Source organism: Oryza glaberrima, chromosome 5 (genome assembly GCF_000147395.1).
Source record: "Oryza glaberrima chromosome 5, OglaRS2, whole genome shotgun sequence".
In the NCBI taxonomy this organism is placed as follows: domain Eukaryota; kingdom Viridiplantae; phylum Streptophyta; class Magnoliopsida; order Poales; family Poaceae; genus Oryza; species Oryza glaberrima.
The window spans coordinates 2,775,491-2,789,422 of record NC_068330.1 but is presented as its reverse complement, the minus strand read 5'-3'; the positions used below and the strand labels follow the sequence as shown (position 1 = coordinate 2,789,422).

General features: G+C 42.2%; 3 protein-coding genes across 3 annotated transcripts; 1 reads left to right on the top strand and 2 right to left on the bottom strand.

The window, feature by feature from the left end:
- The first annotated feature begins 178 nt into the window (after nucleotides 1–178).
- Nucleotides 179–2,304, top strand: LOC127774654 (mediator of RNA polymerase II transcription subunit 28). Its single transcript, XM_052300933.1, has 3 exons — nucleotides 179–437; nucleotides 836–948; nucleotides 1,807–2,304. The coding sequence occupies exons 1-3, from the start codon at nucleotides 245–247 to the stop codon at nucleotides 1,939–1,941; spliced, it is 441 nt and encodes a 146-aa protein (XP_052156893.1). The 5' UTR covers nucleotides 179–244; the 3' UTR covers nucleotides 1,942–2,304.
- A 226-nt stretch (nucleotides 2,305–2,530) lies between these two features.
- Nucleotides 2,531–5,866, bottom strand: LOC127774653 (U1 small nuclear ribonucleoprotein A). Its single transcript, XM_052300932.1, has 5 exons — nucleotides 5,693–5,866; nucleotides 4,977–5,149; nucleotides 4,562–4,655; nucleotides 3,677–3,768; nucleotides 2,531–2,977 (listed from the first exon to the last, which is right to left on the bottom strand). The coding sequence occupies exons 1-5, from the start codon at nucleotides 5,802–5,804 to the stop codon at nucleotides 2,687–2,689; spliced, it is 762 nt and encodes a 253-aa protein (XP_052156892.1). The 5' UTR covers nucleotides 5,805–5,866; the 3' UTR covers nucleotides 2,531–2,686.
- A 470-nt stretch (nucleotides 5,867–6,336) lies between these two features.
- LOC127773558 (kinesin-like protein KIN-13A) lies at nucleotides 6,337–13,248 on the bottom strand. Its single transcript, XM_052299660.1, has 12 exons — nucleotides 13,022–13,248; nucleotides 12,202–12,435; nucleotides 11,779–11,952; nucleotides 11,578–11,682; nucleotides 10,781–10,858; nucleotides 10,028–10,109; nucleotides 9,446–9,608; nucleotides 8,692–9,027; nucleotides 8,398–8,616; nucleotides 7,683–8,301; nucleotides 7,539–7,604; nucleotides 6,337–7,024 (listed from the first exon to the last, which is right to left on the bottom strand). The coding sequence occupies exons 1-12, from the start codon at nucleotides 13,220–13,222 to the stop codon at nucleotides 6,842–6,844; spliced, it is 2,460 nt and encodes an 819-aa protein (XP_052155620.1). The 5' UTR covers nucleotides 13,223–13,248; the 3' UTR covers nucleotides 6,337–6,841.
- Between the last annotated feature and the right edge of the window lie 684 nt (nucleotides 13,249–13,932).

Sequence of the window (13,932 nt, the reverse complement as noted above, 5' to 3'; positions counted from 1 at the left end):
GGAAGTTGTTTAAAAAAATCATATTAATTTATTTTTCAAAATAAAATTAGATAATACTTAATTAATCATGCAATAAAATGAACTTCGTTTTGCGTGGCAGGAGGAGGGGTTCCCAAGCCCCTCCTCTGAACACAGCCTTAGTTGGTGCGCCAAAGGCGCACCCATTTTCTAGTAGTTTTTGGAAGAAGGGTTTCATTGCAATTTTGCGATCCCCACCTCTCTCTCTCTCTCGTCTCTCGCTCTCATGGCCGAGCCGCCGTCGCAGTCGCCGGCGCAGACGCCGCCGCAGGCGGCGCAGCAGCAGCAGCAGGGGCCCGGGGAGAGCGCGCGCGACGACATGATGGCCTGCGTGGCGGCGCTGGAGGCGGCGCTGCTGCCCTGCCTCCCCGCGCGCGAGCTCCAGGCCGTCGACCGCTCCCTCCAATCCTCCCACCAGAGTACGTCGGACTCACTGAGACTGACCCCGCCACTCCCCCTCTCTCCTCCCTCTGCAGCCTCCCTTCCCCGTCGTTCTTGCGCTTCCCCCGGCCAAGATTTGGCGCGGCTGGTTTGGTTCGACTCGCCCGCCCGCCAGGTGTTCGCTGTTTTGCCTACGAGGTGGGGATTAGGAAGCCCCTCGTGCTCTAGCAAAATGTGGCGAAGTTAATTTTTCTTTTTACCTGCGCTGTTGGTACGCGGGCGTCTCGCGGGTGCTGAGATGAGATTGAGAGGGTGGCATTTGAGCGTTCTACATCTGTGTGCTCAACTGTCGATGTAGAAATTGGATTCTTTTGCTTTGTTGCTGGTTAGCAAAATAGGGATTCTAAGGTGTTGTGGTTGTTATAATGTGGAACAGTTGATGTTGAGAGGCACGCGAGGGATTTCATGGAGGCTGCGAAGAAGCTCCAGTCTTACTTCATCAGCCTGCAGCGCGAGGACCGACCGTCGACAGAAGAAATGCTTCGAAAGGTACATTGCATTGCTTTCGGAACAACTTTGCTTCGAAAGGTACTCCTTGACTTCGAAATGATTAGCAAATTAGAACTTTGTGATTAGCAAATTAGCCTGCAGGTAGAACTAGGACCTTGTTTGGGGGAGCTTAAGATTTTGAGAAGCAATTGGTTGGTAGTCAGTTTATGAGAATATGAAGAAGCTGGAAAGTTAGGTTTCTTGTTTCTAGTTTATTTTCTGTATTCTTTAACTACATCTTCTCAGAATCTAGATGAAAAGCTGAATTGTTTGAGGGAGCTTTTAATTTTAGGAAAAGCTGCAGCTGCCAAAAGCTCCCTCAAACATGCCCTAGGTTGGGTAAGCACAGAGTAACGATTTGACACCAGAGTACACAGACATGGGAGGCTGAGAGCTTGGGGATGGCGAGGGAAAAGGTCTAAAAAAATATTCAATTTTCAAAGATAAGGGCTTGAGTTTGTCTCTTTTACAGTCTTGAATTGACTGGGCCAGCTCTAAATCAGTCCCGTATTGTTAGCACTAATTCTCTGAGATGTCTAATTGAAGTTTTTTTTCTATGTTAGTACTCGTTGTGCTCAACATTTTAGAGTGCTTGAGATCCAATGGTTTTTAATATTTGGCCCATCAATAAGTTTAAAGCTATCTAGATTGGTTGTATAAAATCCATTTGACCCTCTCTTTGAAATCAATTATATTGATGTTATATTGCAACCGTTGTAAAAAAAAATTGTGCATCGATTTTTCTCTATAAGCTTCATGGGGGAAATCAAGAAAATCCTATATGGCGTGGTCCCCAAGCTGTAATAATCAAATAATAATGTGTCATCATGTTTTAACATGTCCAGTTTGGGTTTGCAGGATATTGCTATAATGGAGGAAGAGCTGAAGACCAAGTCCGAGCTCATCGACAAACATAAGAAGCTCATCGAAGGGTGGCAGAAAGAGCTGAAGGACCAGCTGGGAAAGCATGTTACTGAACTCGAAAGAGTGTGACACCACTGTCTTCCATGAAATGTCCCAGGCTCCTTCCGATGATCAACCTGAGTAGCCCAGTGCTGGGCTATGCCTTGGAGATTTTGAGTACGCCAGCCAGGGAAAAAAAAAACACACCACAACAATGTTTTAGGATCTGACCAGTTTGCCGAAGACGAACAAATTGCGCTGTATTAATGTTCGTTGCTGTGTTCGGTTTATCATAATATTATTGTTCGTAGTTTCTCGTGTGCTCTCCATCTCATCATGTTCATGCCTAACATGTTAAACTTTTAGATTTTTCGGAGCAACATCTTTTTCCCGATTATAGGAGTGTATGATAACATGTGTGTTCAATGGAATTGTCTAATTGCCTCACTTGTCATTTTAGATGTTTCTTTCAACATATTAATGATTTAATGGTAATTGAATCCCACAGTTGCTGTCAGGTGACCATGGTGACACAACTACACAAGTATGACTATGAGATGGTAAATATTTTAACGAGGCTAACAGCAATAGCATAAATGTAAATCGTCTCAAGCTGCCATATTTTACACAAGGGAACACGAGTGACAGAACTAACTAGGAGAACTCACGACTGCAAAGATGGTTCAAATTTCATCTCATTCCTGAAACACACACGGGCAGCTGAGCAGTAGTACATTAACATGGTTGTCATGGTGTAGTCTACCTAACAATGAAAATCTATGGATTATGCGAAAACTTGGGACTACAACATTCATCGAGCAAGTCAATAGTACATTTACTTCTTCGCATACGAGATAAGCATCTGGTTATCTTTCGTAATTTTGAACCCCTGAAGATGGTTCATGGCAGCGGTAGCCTGCCCCTCGTCGCCGTACTCCACGAAAGCAATCCCAGGCTTTGCTTCAACCATTCTGACTTCCTTGAACCCTGGGTACTGACAGAAGAGCATCTGAAGCATCATAGGGGTCGTCTCATGTGGGAGGTTTTGGACGAAGAGGATGTTATTCGGTACAATTATCTCCGGCATCATGACCTTCTGTGCGCCAGCAAAAGGTAGCTGAGAGAGCTGTACAAAACAGTGAGCCAATGAATCGAAGGAATCCAAAAGTAGTGGGCTCAAGAAAAATATAAGGCAGAAATAGGGGCGTTTAAATGTGCAACATGCTTACTGTACAAACAGTGGTCTTTATGCTTGTGATTATTGTTTGCCGTGGTCATTTGTATTAGTTTTCTTTGTTAGCATTATATTTGATCTATAGTTTGGATGATTATCTTCCTTTAGTTGAACACGTTAAGAGACTTTCTTAAGGGTATAAACAAATGCATCCCTACAGAAGTGATTGTTGCCTCCACTTAGCACCGTGCTACCTCAAACTAGGTTCACAGCATGGGTTGTGATTTCTAATTGCTGGGTGAATCTCCTTAATGTATTGGATGGCTAATTACAGGGAGGACAGGACAATTGCCTATTTGGCTAATGCACATGCACATTCTATACCCAAAATAGAATGATGAAACAACAGGCAGACTATCTGTGTTGCAGAGAGAGGGAAAGGTGTGCATCAGTACATGTGAGCACAAGGAACTAACATGAGTGGAGCTTGTGCCCATGCGGACATATGCAATGGAACAGTGAAAAGTGGTAGGTATGACAGCTGCTTCAAAAGAGTCCTCAATGAAAGTTTATTTTGCACATATCGAAGGCAAAAAAAAAAAGGAAGGTAGAGGCAGAAACACATTTTCTAATCAGTTTAACTGTACTTACCGGAGGAGCTCCATAAACACCGGGGTAAGCATTCACACCTAAGCCAACTTGACTCACATCATGGTGCTGCTCACGCTTCTGCTTCTTTTCAGCTGCATCATTCAAGGAAAATATAATGATGCCTGCTCTCGAAACACAGCGAAAAGGAATATGGGCAAAGTTGCTATAGCCCCATAACTGCAACCACTATAAAGAATCCTCCCAGAAAGAGAAATGATCAGTTATACCAACAAAAGAAGAGGACTACCAGTAAACAAAGCAGATAGTTGATCTCAGGTTTTGAGGCTACCGCCTTATCAGTATGAATATATATTGGAAAAGGCATAGTAAAAGCAGGACCAGCGAAAGGCACAATCAGAAAGGAGATCGAACATAATTTTACATTGTTTAGATAATATATGAAATTCTACAGCTAGGGGAACATGCAAATGCATCTATATTGATGTAGGTTAAAAAAAAAAGCAACAGAGACAAGGTAAACAGTTTGAAACAGCATGACATTGTAATTAGTTTTAAAACCATTACCATATTATACAAACTACTAACTAATTGACTAGCTTTTGTACTGAATCAGGGGACCACAAAAGTAATTTACATCTCAGATCTTAGTTACTTACACGCCCGTATCAGTTGAAAAGAAAAATCATGCCACTGATACTAATGGTGTAATATCTCCTCAATCCTATTTATTTATACAGTGCTAACACATGATGAACTAATTAAACCTAATATCATTAAACAGAAGTGCCTGGTGAACATGAAGATAATTCTGAAGAGCTAAGACAATGATATAATCAGACATGCTTCCATGGACAAATGATACACGAGCAGAAGCTAATTCAAAAGTTAAACAACAAAGAGAAGGAATCTCAACTAGCATCTTACGTTTCTCATCATTCCTCTTCCTTCTTTCTCGAGGTACAAAGGTGCCATCAGCTTTTGCTATAATATCCGATTTGGTCTTGGCATATTGGATTCTCTGGAGTGAAGCATAGAAGACTCCATGAAAAAAAATTATCGGAGAAAAAATACAGTAAAAGCATATGAAACAGCAGATGATAACATATTGAGTTGAACAGCAAACTCATGTAAACTTCGATCTAGTTTAGACTTCTTACATTTTAGAGAGAAAACTGGGTTTCTATTGATCTGTAACATCACTACTGCAGTCCTTTGGGAGTTCATATCAGTTGTTCAAGTGAGCAAGGTTTGCAGCCCTAAAATAAATTTAAAAGCCTGAAATACTAGTTTGTTGGACATGCCATAACATTAGCATGCTATAAAACTACAGTGAACTCACCATAGGTTTATTATGGAAGGGGAAGTCTTGCATGCTCTTCAAAGCCTCAGTTGCTGAAGCAACATCTTCAAACACAACCCAGGCTTGGCCTTTATGCTTCAAAGTCTTGAAAGCGAGAACATCAAGAATCTTCCCAAACTGGGAGAAAACGGCGCGGAGCGATTTCTTAAGTTCTGCAAGGATATCAGCGAGTTATAGCTTCACCTTCCAGATAAAAAAGAACTTGCATCATAAGAAAAGAGACATCAGCACGAGGTATAAGAGAAGCATCATGAAACTTCCTATTCCAATTATACAAGCCAACCAGGTACAATTCACGCTGACCCATCCAGCCATGGGATGCACCAAAATCCGCTACGCCAAGGTATTCGGAAAAAAAAAAAAAGCCGAAACAAGGACTACCTAAACCTGTAGGGTTTCACTTGAGCACATGCTCTCCTAAGGCAAACAATGCATTCCTCTAGACACATCACCGTTCATACCGTATCCATTGCCACACCCGGCGATTTACATGTGACACAAGCGCAAGATTTACGGCCGCATCGATGAAGAACACATAGATTCCCACCGCGGCGAAACGCACATAGATTCACGGCAAGCAGCAGTACGAATTTACGGGAAGCAGCGCGCGAATCCACGGTGAAGCGGCGGATGAATTTACTCCTACTAGGGCTAGGGTTTAGCGAGGTTAATGTGGGGTAGGCAGCTGTACGTACCCTCGAGCTTGATCTTCTCGTTGAGGTTGTTGATGTAGATGGTGACGTTCGGAGGGGCGCCGTTCTCCTCCGGGGCGCCGCCGCCGACCGCCGCCGCCACCTCGCCGCTCATCTCCTCACGCCGCGCAGCTCGAGCTCTAGAGCTTTCTCTCCCTTCTCTCTCTCTCTCTCCTCTCTCCACTTCTCCTTTTGTGTTGGGCCTGAAAAGGCCGTGTTGGGCCGGGGCAACTAGATGGGTCCAATTTGGATTTTGAAATTCGCTATCACTTGTATTTGATATCGAATTTGAATTTTTCTTCCCTGAAACCATCTGATCTGATACCTCCTTTGTAACAAAGGAATTTGTCGCGAGATTTTTTTTTTTTTGAGAGAGGACAAAATCGTGTGAAAATCTGTGAATTTCCTGCGTTCAAAGGAGCTTTAAAATTCTAAACGAGTTTTCTATTCTTTTTGTGGAAGGGACGAACGAACTAATGCAATGTTGTTACCACTGGCATATTCTCCCTTCATTTTAAACATACAGTTTCCGCAAAAAGACACGAGTTCACATGACAAAACTAGAATTCGGTTTTAGTGCATTTTGCATATCACATTCACATAACTTTCCAAATCATACCTATCTCAAAACTCTCAAAAAGGGAATATATGGGGTGAATATTAAATATTTTCTAGTCCTTGACATACACAAACTTTTTCTTTCTCAACGCAAATAATCAGTAAAGAATACAGCAGCAATATCTCTATGTTGATAAAAAAAAAAAAGAAGAGAGGATTTGTCTCCCAAACATCGGAAACCAACCCATCCATATCTGCAAACACAGTAGTTACATGTCTCATCATACAATGGAAAAACTGGCAAAAGAGGCCAAGCCATGCATCTGCCAAAAAAACAACACAAGCCCAAGCAGCCCCACTGTGGAAGGACTATTTTAGCAAACTGCTGACCAAACCTGACAAAACGTCCCAAAGGAAACCACCAACCAGGCGCCTCTCTAAGCAACTGCGCTATATCTTCGCTTAGCTCCTTGCTTAGATCCAACGTTACAGGAGCCCGACAGGGGAAGAGCTTCGCATGAAACGGCGGTCAAAGCTCCAATCGGTGCTCTGACAAGGCAAAAGGCCAAAGTCGCCGAGAGATGACCGGGGGCTTTATCTGGAAGATTTCTTACGGCTGAGTATCTCCTGCTCTTTGAGGCGATGCTGAAACCGCGCCAGGCGTGCTTGGAGGCTGACCAAGCCAGCAGCCTTGCGTGACAGAAGAAAACTCAGTTGTGTTACATAGTTGTCAATAAGGCTCCCTGGCTGGTCAACTTCTGCCAAAAGGTTCATCTCCTGAAATTGAAAAGTAAAGATGCACTTGGTTCAGATGCATGATATAATCAAGGGATGCCATATTTCATAAGCCGAAACACGTACACAACAAAGATAGAAATCGTGTGCAATGCACTTGAATCACCTACTTAGATTCAAGTTGTGCACAAGACTGAACTAGTTCTAAATTCAACTTCAGATCAAACCACAGAATTCAACACTACTAGCTTCACAAGTTGTACCTTATAAGCAGGTTAATATTACATGATATGCAACTCAGATTCGAAAGCAGTTATAGCCTGCCTACAGCGCTTAAATAAATATTTTAGACCTAATGAATTGAGATGTAACCAACATGGCTGCTTAGATTCTTTGAGCTCGGCTTAGTAGGTTTTTACTGGCCATCACATGTTATAACAGGGGAGGGGACTTCTCAATGTCTGGAAAGATTCTAGTTAAGAACATTGGAGCTACAAGTGCAATATATATGATGATGCCGTTCACCCTGAGGAAGCACAGTACATCAATAACTTACTTCTCGTACAATCTCCATAGTGCTCTCGATTTCCTTCCTGTGTGCTGCTATGAGAGCCTCCTCTTCCTAACATATAAAAGAAAATTTGATGTATAACTCCATTCAGGATTATAACATAACAGTACTTGCAGATTATTCCTTTACCTCAAGAATAGCATCTATTTCCACATCATCACAAGAACTTTCCTTTTCAGATTGCCTTGATGAATTCTGAGAAGCTGAAGCAGATGTCGGCCGTTGTTGCTGTTGCAACTGCTTTGCCTGCTGCACCTTATACCCAGGCCTACTTGTCTCAGGTCCACTATCCTTCTTCGCATAGTTGCTCTGCCTTTCAGGTTTGTCATCCCTATAGGCCTTTCTCCGAGGAGGAGAAACTTTTGTAACCTTTTCCTCTTCTTGTAAATTTGCTGAACTCTGAACAGACTGTGGTTTACTGTTGTAGCTAATTCGACTGGAATTCAGATCAACCCGTTCTCTGTCATTCAAGCCAGATGAACCATTTTCTTCTTTTCCTCTATTAGAATAACTTGGAATCATACTAACAGGATTCCTGTCAGGTTCCATAGAAGAGTTCGAGGTGAAATTTTCAGCAGCCTTCCTAGAAGTTTCAACAGGTCTCTTCTCTTGAATCTGGTTGGCAATTTCCTCAGTTTCGATGGGCATAGGATATGAAGGGGCAGATGAAGAATCCTTGCTGGAAGGTATAGTTGGCCCAGTGGGCTGCTCTTTTCTTGTATTGCTGCCCTTTGAGAGACTTTTAACCCTGTTAGTTGGTCAGTAATTTTGTAAGTTAATGGACATTAAGTAACTGAAACCTGTACATGAATTGGAGACTGTAAAGTACGCTTTGAATTATTACCTGTCAGCATATCTCAAGGTATTTAATGTGTGTTCACATGAACCTGCATTTGGAGAAATGCAAGAGATCATCACCGTCCTAGAGTTACCAACAAATGAATCACGAAGAACTTCTGTAAGCTTGCTTCCTCTGAAAGGAATGTGTATCTGATCGTTATCAAGGGCCCGAATGCATTCCTTCAGAGCGAGCAGGCTCTTGTTTATCTCAGCTCCTTCAATTCTGAGAAAACAAAAGTTGCAGGTCAATAGTTAGAAAATACAGGCAACAAGGAAAAGTAAGATAAAAAATTATCACCTCGTCTGCCTATCATTGTCTGTTGTATCGGCTCCACGCTCGCTTCCAGCAAGATCAATAAATGAAATTTTTCCCACAGCCTTTGTGTTTTTAGATTCATTAGCATCTCGATCTCTTTGTCGCCTGGTATCAGTTACTATGATATGTTTCTTGATAGCCAGCTGCAGAATAGCATGTGACCTTGATGATTCTTCATTGGCCCCCGTTGACCCTGTACTCCGGGCTGCATTTCCTCTCTCAATATATTCCTTGACAATCTGAACATCAGAAACCTCAAATTCTTGCAGACCAACAATGCAAACTTGTTTCTTGCCATCTTCCCTCATCAGGAGCTGTCTGTAAAACAAGAGTTGACAAAATTCAGTTGAGTATATAATTTGAAAATTCCAAGTCAAAAGACACTTCAAAACAAAATGCAATTCAGAAGTACAATTCTCAAATTAAAAGGTATTATCAGTGTAATGCATCAAAGGGAACTAAAGATTAAATGGTGTTTGGCTAACTCTTGGCTCATAGAATCCTATGCAACATAGCATCATGTAACATTTTAGCAGATCCCTACATGATGTTCAAAAAAATTATGACAAACAAAAGGGACTTGCACCCAGAAGAAAACACATATACTGTAATAAATGCAAGATGAGCACACAGACAAGTGCAGGTACGTATATGCAAGATGTATCAAGTTTAAAAATCAGAAGGAAACAGATATACCAATTGAAGGCATGGACAGAAAAGAAATGCAATGACCAACCTTCTATCAGAGAGAAGATCAAAGAGCTTCCCACCATATATCTCAAAGTAGCTAAGCCACAGCTTAAAATTTTGATTACGGTAGACAGGCTGATGCAAAAGGCGAACCATGTCTTGTGCAGCTCTCAGAGGCAAAGGTTGCATCGTATATGTCTTGCCACTACCTGCTCATGAATGAAAAAGGTACAACAAAACTAGTAAAAGATCTAAAAAGGTAAACTTTGAGAAAGAATAAAAGAATTAGATTTTCTTTTCCAAATTTACCACAAGAGCTATAATCTATAAGTCAACGAAGGGAAATTAGTAGACAGTAAAAGCAGTTTCCCAGTGTTTTCTGCAGCCTAAACTTTAAGAGCTCAAACAACACTTATTTTGCGCGAAATATCAACTTCAGCACAATCATATTGAGGCATTAGGCTAATCATTTGCCAAAAATTGTCCAAAAGAACCATACTATTATCATTTATCAGGCAATACTTTACACACTAAGGAAGTGAGCCCAGATTACAAAAAAACATTATATGTTTGTGATTGAAAAACGCAACATATAAAAACCCACTTTATATCAGCATTGCAGCCTAACCTGTTTGACCATAAGCAAAACATGTTGCTTTTGTTCTTTGGAATATTATTGGTATAATGGGCTCCACAGTCTCGCGGTATACCTGTCCAGAGAGACCCAAAAGTCAAATGCTGAAATAATCAAGAATAATCCCTTCGCTGTTATAGAGAAAATCCATGATACACCAACAAGGACAACAAAATGATTTTCCTTGTGATCCAAATACTATGTAGCTCAAACTAGTACTCCCAAATCTAGCACAAGTCCATTGCCATATCAAGGCTGGATAGATGGACAAAATGTGGAACACCTAAAAAAACTGCCACCCACAACTGATACCCCCCCCCCCAAAAAAAAGAGAGAGAGAGAGAGAACAAAGGAGAGCAGCTGCCAAGGTGGTGATGCATTATACAACAGTAGTAGAGGTGGGGAAAGTAAACAAATAAAAACGATGGTAAGGATATTTGTAAGCGGGCAATTTGAGCACATGGACCTGTTAGCGGATGAAAACCGCTTGGTGACAACTGGCAACAAAGCTGTACCATTTGCCTAGACACCAAACAGATACAATGCTGAGATACAATTTGAACTACAATGCTGACATGAAAATGATGTGTGTAGAGTTGTCTCAACAAGGTATTATAATTTCACTAGGTTACATCACAGAAGAAATGTCAATGTCCAAAACGTTGCTTGTGACGTAGTTTTGGTGTCCCATAACAATTTTTCAAAACAAATAAGTATGATTTGGTCAACATGAGAAAATAGTAATACCTCATCATTCGAAACTTGCTCATCCAGGACAGCGTCAAAACAAAATTCATGCTTTTCCACATAAGCTGTCAAGTCCACCTTTCAATGGATACAAGATGTTAACATAGTAACAGGAAGAATTGCAGGACTACTCATGAGGAAAACTTAAATTCTTGAAAATGTATGTACTAGTATTGATCCTCTAGAGGTCTAGCGGTTCTGGCAAATGTATTAAATGCTACTTTTGTCCAAAAAATAATCATGCATAGCTAATAAAATGGAAATATAGCATAACTTCAGTTAACCACAATACTTTTCTGAAGAACTTTTGTTAGAGCGGTAGGTTTAGAATGTGGTAATTTCCCTTTTCTTGAGACTGTACCAGGAATGCTATATTCCAGCTACCATAATACAAATTTACAATAGATCTTTGCACCCTAGAATGACCCAATATGTCCATTACAAAGAACAGGAAGATCCCCAGTACCACAAATGTATATCACCGGAAATCTGCACACCTATCTAGTATGCACATGGTAAGCATCTATAGAAACAGTCAGCATAGAAAATGCTAGAAGTATCCCAGACTATTAACACGAAGGCAGATACGATGGTCAGTAAAAAATGAATACATTAGTATAGTGAACATCAAGTAAAATTATCATAGACTGAAACTATTGTTCCTCCTATATTGACCACATAATACATTGTAGGCATTTAATAGTTAAATAAATTGATTGCAATAGCTGCATAAACCAGCAAAAAGTAACTTAAAAATACTGGCCCCACAAAATCCCCTTGGGATGGACAGTTCATACCTTTAGCTTAGGTTCATAAACTGTCAAAGATGATGAATCATGCACAGTTATGATGTCTTCTTCCTTACGAGATACCTCCTTTCTGTTCAAAGGTCTCTTCCTTACCTGAAAATATGGGGTGAAAATAAGTCAAATATATTTGTCAAGCATTGTTGTGTCAAAACCGGTTATCAACGGAACACTTCAAATGGCTTAACGTACCACAACTTTAATTTTTGCTACATTATTTTCTCTGGCAGTGCTCTCTTTTTCATTGGCCACTGCATTATAGTTGTCTGATGGGCCTGGCTGGCTTCCTGGAAGCATGTCATCATCATCCTCATCCATTTCCTTTGGTATAAAGGGTGAAGGCTCAAATGGTTCTGAAGCTACATCCTGCCAAAAGGAAAACAGTTAGTTTGGAATGGACTGCACGGATGAAAATATTTCACATGAATCCATATAAACCACCATTTAAGTGAATTCATCCTATTGCTTGCAGCATAAGTATGTACGTACAGTAACATCCCAATATTGATAGAATAATGACCGACGACTTCATGTATACATTGTCTGTTATCTCATCGATGTTAAATGGTAAGAAAATAAGAAAAACATTTTAAAAATGTAGCATTTGAGGTGTACCTCAGAAAGTAGCTCGGTGTCATCCATAGCATGAAGATCCAGCAAGCCAGCTCCAAGTTCACCTCTAAGCTCAGGTGAATAAAACCCCTCTAGGGAATTACCACCGCCAAAGCTCTGAGCCGTTGGCGTATAGGGCTCAGAAATTGATGGAGGTGCGGTCTCTCCGTTAAAATTCAAACTTCTCAACAGCATATAAAGTCTCTGCTTCTCTTCAATGGACTGTGGTCCATATCCCTAGCAAACAATAATTTTATCACTCATTGCAAACTATGCGATCAAAAATGCTAACAGTATATGTACATGGCAACGCCTGTCACTAGGGATCAGAAGAAATCTATGGGTGAACTATCACAATATTTCCCATTATGCACATGAACCTTGAAGACATTTGAAAGAAATGGAAATCAGCATGCCATCAGAACAGAAAGAACATAACTTGGTCTCCATTCGAACAACATGCGCAGCTTCACGGTTCACACAAAACATATACAGAGTCGAACAAATTACAAACCCGTACAACGTTTGGAATCAAGCAATCAGCCATTCATATCCAAGACAATAAAGAATGCTCCTGACACGAGTATAGGACTATGAGTACCATGATCGGTATCCGGGCAATGCAGCCAAAAGGTAACCCAAATCATAGAACCGACGACCAACTCTAAACGAAACTAAGTTAATCCAATCAATTCCACGCGAACCTCAACCCTAACGCGAATCGCGACATAAAGAGAGCACATTTCCGCGAACGATCCGCCATTCCAAGAACTAGATCAGGCATTTCATCAGATAAAAAAGAAGAACAAGAACAAAACCTCACCTGCATGAGGAGGCTCGGGAGCAAGCTCCCCCCGCCAGCGCCGCCACCGAGGGCCCCGACGCCGACACCACCCCCGCCGCGCGGGTCCACCCCACCACCGGCGGTGGAGACGGAGGAGGAGGAGGTGGAGGAGGCGGCGAGGTGCTGCAGCCCCGCGGACTGGAGCCACCGCGCCATGACGGCGTCCCCGGAGTCCCCCATCCCCGCGCCCCCGGGCGCAGTCTGCTGCTGCTGCTGCGCGCCCGGCGGCTGCGCGGCGGCCCCTGCGCCGCCGCCGCCGCCGCCGGCGAGGCGCTGCGACCTGCGCTGAGGCGCCAACTTGGCGGCGGGGGGGTAGAGAGGTCAGGCCGGGATCGGATCACGCGGCGCGGCGAGGCACGGGAGGCGGCGGAGGGGGGATCCGGCGGCGGCGGCGGAGGATCCCAGATCTGCGGGGAGAGGGGGGGGGGGGATCGCGGAATGCGGGCGGCGCGTTTGAGGGCGTGCAGAGAATTGGGGGAAGGGAGAAGGGTGGTGGGGTGCCTGCCTCAGCTGGCCTCCCCCTTCTTCTCTTTTTTATTTCTCTCTCTCTCTTTTTTTTCTCACTTTCTCTCTCTCTCTCTCTTCTCTTTTTTTGATTTTTTTAAGGAGATAATGAGAGGGAGAAAATGGGGGTGGTTTTTGGCAGTTTGAAATGTGGAGTTTTTCAATTTGAATCCCAAGTAGATACACTCTCTTAGAATAAACAAACCTAGGATATGACATATTTATTATTCAGATTCGTAGTACATCTTATCTTATATTATTTTCTTTTATCGTGATACAGAGGAAGTAGGCTCCATTTGAGATAAACCACCTCAATTTAAAATGGGGTGGTTTTTAGCATTTTGAAATGTGGAGTTTTTCAATTTGAAGCAAAAGAGATAGGCCCC

Bases quoted from the DNA above. Each gene is read 5' to 3' on its own strand.
- LOC127774654 (XM_052300933.1), top strand. From the start codon at position 245: ATGGCCGAGCCGCCGTCGCAGTCGCCGGCGCAGACGCCGCCGCAGGCG. The intron at 438-835 runs GTACGTCGGACT...AATGTGGAACAG, and splicing joins CCTCCAATCCTCCCACCAGA to TTGATGTTGAGAGGCACGCG. The intron at 949-1,806 runs GTACATTGCATT...TTGGGTTTGCAG, and splicing joins CAGAAGAAATGCTTCGAAAG to GATATTGCTATAATGGAGGA.
- LOC127774653 (XM_052300932.1), bottom strand. From the start codon at position 5,804: ATGAGCGGCGAGGTGGCGGCGGCGGTCGGCGGCGGCGCCCCGGAGGAG. The intron at 5,150-5,692 runs GTACGTACAGCT...ATATCCTTGCAG, and splicing joins CGAGAAGATCAAGCTCGAGG to AACTTAAGAAATCGCTCCGC. The intron at 3,769-4,561 runs GTAAGATGCTAG...TGAATGATGCAG, and splicing joins GAAGAGGAATGATGAGAAAC to CTGAAAAGAAGCAGAAGCGT.
- LOC127773558 (XM_052299660.1), bottom strand. From the start codon at position 13,222: ATGGGGGACTCCGGGGACGCCGTCATGGCGCGGTGGCTCCAGTCCGCG. The intron at 11,953-12,201 runs GTACACCTCAAA...TCCTTTTGGCAG, and splicing joins ACACCGAGCTACTTTCTGAG to GATGTAGCTTCAGAACCATT. The intron at 7,605-7,682 runs GTAAAGGAATAA...TTTATATGTTAG, and splicing joins AAATAGATGCTATTCTTGAG to GAAGAGGAGGCTCTCATAGC.